Source organism: Varanus komodoensis, unplaced genomic scaffold (assembly GCF_004798865.1).
Source record: "Varanus komodoensis strain SLA01 unplaced genomic scaffold, ASM479886v1 scaffold39, whole genome shotgun sequence".
In the NCBI taxonomy this organism is placed as follows: domain Eukaryota; kingdom Metazoa; phylum Chordata; class Lepidosauria; order Squamata; family Varanidae; genus Varanus; species Varanus komodoensis.
In genome coordinates this window covers 5984102-5990544 of record NW_025335922.1, presented here as the reverse complement: position 1 = coordinate 5990544, position 6443 = coordinate 5984102, and the positions used below count along the sequence as shown (strand labels likewise).

The following is a 6443-nucleotide window of genomic DNA, read 5'->3' as shown; positions in this document are numbered from 1 at the left end:
TGGGTGGATGGTCAGAGCTCTTACAATTAGCCACCAAGCTAATAAAAATGTATTGGGCTAGTAACTTAGGGGGGCTCCTTGGCAGGACTGATTTAGAGGACAATAGAATGCATAGCACTGGTTCAGCTCTCGCTCTGACATCTCTTCATTCAGTTCTCTAGAAAAGCCTCCTGAAAAATCCCCAGTGAAGTAAAACGAGCTGCACAAGAACAACCATCTGTCCATGGGTGCCTCCAGACAGTGGGGTATCACTCAGAATTGTGCAGCAATAGGGCAGGCCAAAGCACCCTATGGAGGGTAAGCAGGGGGAGGACAAGCCCTACTGCAGTAAGTGCCCTGTGATAGCCCCATGGGTCTTCCTAGGATGTGGGATACAGGAGAAAAATAAAAAATGGATAGAAGCCTGGCCTGGATTGAATGGGGCTATCAGCTGCTGTGGTCTGATCCAGCTGCACAGCTTGCCAGGCAAAGCAGGTGTGGGTTGGAGGGGAGCTCTTCCCCATGTGAAGCAAAGAGGTGGACCCTGAATGCTAGCTTGAGTAGGAGGTTCCACCCTGAAGCTGAATGGTATTTGAAAGCCTCTAGGGGAGGATTAGACAGCTTGTAGGTTAAAATATTGAAGGTCAAATCACCCTGCATCATAGCTCTGCTGGCTAGGAATGGTAGGAATCCAACTCCCCCTCATAAAGAACTGCTTTCTATGGACAGCGTTTTGTGAAAGGACATGGCTGGCATTTCTAAGGACTGACAGAAACAAAGACAACCAACTGCCATCTGAGAAGTGTGTGTTTTCACCCTTGAGCCACTCATTCTTTGAAAAGTATTAATGCAGTCTGTAAAAACTAGACCAGGAGCTGACTGTGGCTCAGATCATGAGCTTCTGGTTGCAAAATTTAGGCTTAAATTGAAGAAAATAGGGAAAAGCACTAGGCCACTCAGGTATGACCTAAATCATATCCCTGATGAATATACAGTAGAGGTGACAAACAGATTTAAGGAATTAGATCTGATAGACAGAGTCCCTGAAGAACTACGGACGGAGGTTTACAACATTGTACAAGAGGCAGCAACTAAAACCATCCCAAAGAAAAAGAAATGCAAGAAAGCAAAATGGCTGTCTGAGGAGGCTTTTCAAATAGCTGAGGAAAGAAGGGAAGCGAAAGGCAAGGAAGAAAGAGAAAGATACACCCAATTGAATGCAGAATTCCAGAGAATAGCTAGAAGAGATAAGAATGCCTTCTTAAATGAACAGTGCAAAGAAATAGAAGAAAACAATAGAATAGGGAGGACCAGAGATCTCTTTAAGAAAATTGGAGTCCCTTGGATCGCAAGGTGATCAAACCGGTCAGTCCTAGAGGAGATCAACCCTGACTGCTCTTTAGAAGGCCAGATCCTGAAGATGAAACTCAAATACTTTAGCCACCTAATGAGAAGGAAGGACTCCCTGGAGAAGAGCCTAATGCTAGGAACAATAGATGGCAAAAGAAGAAGGGGACAGCAGAGAATGAGGTGGCTGGATGGAGTCACTGAAGCAGTCGGCGTGAGCTTAAGTGGACTCTGGGGGATGGTGGAGGACAGGAAGGCCTGGAGGAATGTTGTCCATGGGGTTGCGATGGGTCGGACACTACTTCGCAACTAACAACAACAACACAGTGAATATGGCTGTCAGATGAGAACAGTTCAGATCTCATTTCCCTTCTGAAGTTTCTAGGTGACCTGAGGCAAGGTCTTGGCTTCAACTCTACTGCAAGATAGAGAGAATTCTGTCATATATATTAGAGAGGAATTGCTCAGATAATGCATATAAAATGCCTTGAGCATTTGAAATCTACCATATAAATGCAACTTGCTCAAGGTGGAACTTTCAAGATGTGTTGGACTACAACTTCCATCATCCCATTTGACAGGGTGATTGGCTGTGCTGTCTGGAGATGGTAGCAGCTGCAGTCCAGCATATCTAGAGGGTGCCAGTGTGGATTGGGCTGATGTAAATGCAAGACACTGTCTTGCATGTGTTATGATATCTGTCATCATTGCACCATTGGTAGTACAGCTATCCTGGGTTGTACAAATGGGAAAGAGTTCCTTTCACTTCTCCTTCATGCTCAAGTATCTTAAGGGCAGTGTGTGTATGCGCATGTGTGTGTTATGTGGATCAGAGCTGAGCAGAAAGAAGAGCTCCAACTGTTTTGAATGTCACCTCTCAGCACTCCTGCCTGGCCATTGGCCACGCTGGCAGAAGCTGATGGAGCTGAAGCCCACAGCATCTGAAGATCTACCTTCTGGCCACCTTTGATGTGGTACTTCAATCCTTTAATGAAACTTATTCTCCAAACCATAGAAAACATCACCACCGAGGCAGAATGCAAGAGTAAGAACACAAGAGAGAAGATGGTATGATGTTGGCATTTTTCAAAATAACAGTGCTTTGGTGAACCAGTTCTACTTGCTGGCAGAGGAAAAGGCCACAGTTTCAAGCAAGGTAACTGTTTAAAATAATTTAAAATATTAAATTATTTTAAGATCCCTTTGTCTGGGGTGGTGGCAGAGGCACAACTAAATATTGAGAGTATAATGAGAGTTGCTTAAACATACATTCAATTCTTGTATTGACATCAATGGGTCTTAAAAGGTTTCAACTTTGGTTGGAGTATGTTCCATATGTCTTAATCATCATGAATGTGTGGTTGTACTAGGCAGTTAAGCATGCAGGGGTTCTAGTGTCACCATTTGCAAAAAAGGAACATTCTGTAATTGGTCTCTTTTTGCCATTTTCAAAATATAGCGCAAATGCATGGTTTGTTCATCTTTCTGTTTTTTCATCTTTAGGTAGACAATGCGGATGTTCCAAATGACAGTTTACTTAAGAAACAGGATCTTGCTCCTGGTACTTTATACAGGTTCAGGGTTGCGGCCATTAATGGCTGTGGCATTGGGCCATTCAGTAAAGTCAGTGAATTTAAGACCTGCATCCCTGGATTTCCCGGAGCGCCTTCCATCGTCAAAATTAGCAAGGTAAGGAAGAGATTGGTATGCAGATTTGTTTAGTTCTTTTGCAAACTCAGAGAGAAGCTTTGGGGCTTGCTATTCTTTGTCCAAGTCAGTGATGGCAATGTATGTATCTCGCTCTGAACAAAGGAAGTAGTTTTCAATTGGAATAAAGTGGAAGGGGAGGGGAAGTAGCACACAGGTGCTGAACCCCAGAATGCACCAGCTCTTTAGCATAATACTGTGAACAGTGAGCCAGTAGAGTCAAGTCAGGCATCCACTGGTTGGGAAGCCTTATGAGCACCTTATTGCAGTCCAATGCCAACGTTATTTAATGCAGCCTTCTCTTAGCTGGTGCCATCCAGTCGTTTAGGACTACACTTCCCAGCATTCCTGATGATTGAGCATACTAACTGGGGCCAAGGGGACTCGGCCCAAGTCACGTCCACTGTCCGTGCTGCCCAGTAATGAGGGGGGGTTGCGGCTGGATGCATCTCTCTGCCTCCAGGTTGTGGAATGCTGTCTTAGGTGGTGGCAAGGCATGTTTTCTCTAAGGTAAGAATAGTCCTGAGCAACACAACTCAGTAGCAGCATGTGTGCTTGTGCTGTTTTTTTCCTCCATATGGAGGAGCCTTAACCAGGCCTTTTGATATCTTAAATGAGCAGATAGCGGTTCCAGCACATTAGGCTTGGCAGCCTGAAATTCTCTCTCTGCAAAGTAAATTGAAACCTAAATTACTTGGTGAGAATTTGATTTCGTCTCTCTTCCTCAGAGTGCAGATTGTATTCACCTTTCATGGGAGCCTCCTGTCTCACCTTCAGGAAATATCTTAGAATATTCTGCCTACTTGGCAATAAGAACCACCCAGCTCCAGGAAAATCCTAATCAGCTCATGTTTATGAAAATTTATTGTGGCCTTAAGACTTCATGTACAGTGACAGCTGCCCAGCTTGCAAATGCTCATGTTGATCACACATCCAAACCTGCCATCGTGTTCAGGATCTCGGCCAAGAATGAGAGGGGATATGGACCAGCTACACAAGTTCGATGGCTCCAAGGTAAGGACAGTGGTTTACCTGGACACCTAAATCTTGCATTTGAATTTTGTAGAGAGAGGCAGTTAATGTCACAAATATTTTTTTCCTAGTGTACAGGGAGGGATTAGCTCCTTGTAACACTGGAGGCCCTGTCCAAATAAGTAATGCCACATGGCCCATCTTTAGTGGGTGGCACAAAATAACTCTACCAGGGCAGCATACAGCAGTTCTCCAGAAAAGACGGTCATTGGCCATGTAGGGCACCTTCTCTATTAGAGACCTCCTCCCTGGGAATTCCAGGTGTTTATTGTTGGCAGCCCACCTTGACTTTTCTGCAGACACCGCTGCTCTCAACAATGGAGCGGGGGAGTGGTTGAGGTTGGGGTATTTCTCCTTGTGAAGAAAGCATCCAGTTGCTTTGCTACGGTGTGGGGGACAGTCTTATTGCTGCCATTACCCCTGTTCTGAAATGTAGCTTTGGAGCAAAGGGAGACCGATCTCTGCAGGTTTTCATTTGAGACGGAAGGCAATGGCTGTTTCTCCAGTCATCACTGTATGTTCAGCTATAGCATGTAGCTTGAATCTGGCACATGTGTGAAAATATTTTGAACGTTTTAAATATAATTTTTCAGTCTTTTGTGAGTGCACACATGCACAATTATGGAAGTCCAAATGGGCAGGCTCACCTGCTGGCAAAGTGGACTGATCCTCATCTTTCTTTGGAGTCAGTTGTCCTAAGGGTGTTTTCACTTTTCCCGTTGCTTCTGAGATGCAGCGGCAGGGGGGAAGATGCTGCAGGAAACCGAAGACAGCTCAGAGTCGCAGTGGGGAGGGCAGCAAGCCTCTTGGGCACTTGCCACTGCTGATGGTCCAGCCCAGCTTGGAAGAGTGGCAAGGGGTGTTTACCATTCTTGCCAAGAAACTCACTTGCCAGTTCCCAGTGCTCAAATTGGGGTTGGTCTCCTGACTTAAGACCACAGAACAACCCATAGTGACTCAACAACCCCTCAAACAAGCCATGGGTTGTCACTGTGGCTGGTTGCCCTCAAAAAAGTTACAAGTTAAACTGAGCCTCTCTGTTCAGGACAGTTTACCTTTGAACATCAATTACTTGAGGAGTAAACAGGTAGCCACTGTTGAAAACAGCTGGGCTAGATGGACCTTTGCTCTGCTCTATAAGAGCAATCCTGTACAGATGGAACACAATGAGACTGTAAGGTTGCTGAAACATACACTAGCTGGGATTGTTATTGACAGAGTTCTTTGAGCAAACTGGGTGAGAAAACTTTGCATTTAGTGGTGAAGAGGAAGGGGTCACAAAGAATGAGTTCTAAAGGAAGCTTTGTGTGGAAAATGTATAGCAGGTGTTCCTTGCCATAGTTAATGCAGGAGTGTGGCCCTCAATCCAAATGAAAAGTGACCCCCAAAGTGCTCTGAGTGGTGATTTAATCCCTTGTGTACAAGAATGAAGGGTTGAATGTCAGTTTATAGCAGGGGTCAGCAACCCGTGACTCCGGAGCCGCACGTGGCTCTTGAATCCCCCTGCTGCGGCTCCGTTGCTCAAAACAAGCTCAGCACAGCCGCCGATCTGTGACCGAGGCTCCGAGTTACAAAATACGAATAGGTGATGATGAGGCATCCACTCAGGAAGGCTGCACTAGCGGGTCAAGTAAATTGCTACATTCCTCTGCTATTGTGCAGGGAAAGAGTGGAACAAGCTTCCTGCAGGCTCGCATGTTACTCAAACCCTGCTGAAAAGATCCTCTTTGTCCAAATGTAAGCTCCTTCATCTGAATGTCAAAAGCTGCGCTTAGGACCTGTCACAATTCACAGCACTTGCCTGTTTATCTGCTAATCAGTCACTAAACACACCTATATCTGTGACTCCCCCCCTCCCCCCAATAGGCCAACCATGGATAAATCGAAGAAAAACAAAGTTTCTGAAGAAAACCAAACGTTTAATGATAAGTGGGTAGATTCATTTGCTTTTATTGCTGACAAACTTATGGGGTTTGCTGTTTAATGCATGCAGCCCTTTAGCACTGACTTTGACTCTGCAGGAAACTGTTATCCCATTCAAAATATATGAAAGGAGTCCTACTAGTTTATAATGCAAGATTAAAAATAACAGTTTTTAGTGACTGAACAAGAGCTGCAGCTAAATCATAATGAAGATATACATAGCATTAAGGTAAAAAACGATATATGTGTTATCTTCATTTTAGATGTCAAAAGGGTTTTACAGCTCCCGGTGTTTTCTTTTATGTGGGAAACGGGTCCAAAAGGCTCTTTGAGTGTTAAAGGTTGCCGACCCCTGGTGTATAGGATCCTTTGCCTCCTAGAAGAGTTACAAAGGGCCAGAGGATGCCTCCATCTTTCAGGGGGCTTCACTGCATACAACAGTGGCTAGCAAACCC

General features: G+C 44.9%; 1 protein-coding gene across 1 annotated transcript in view; it reads left to right on the top strand.

The window, feature by feature from the left end:
• The window catches only part of HCFC2 (host cell factor C2), a 32986-nt gene that overhangs the window by 20710 nt on the left and 5833 nt on the right, over positions 1-6443 (top strand). The window contains exons 13-15 of the mRNA XM_044441101.1: positions 2342-2482; positions 2830-3015; positions 3762-4047. Of these exons, the coding sequence (XP_044297036.1) occupies positions 2342-2482; positions 2830-3015; positions 3762-4047 (613 nt within the window). The remainder of the gene's footprint in view (positions 1-2341; positions 2483-2829; positions 3016-3761; positions 4048-6443) is intronic.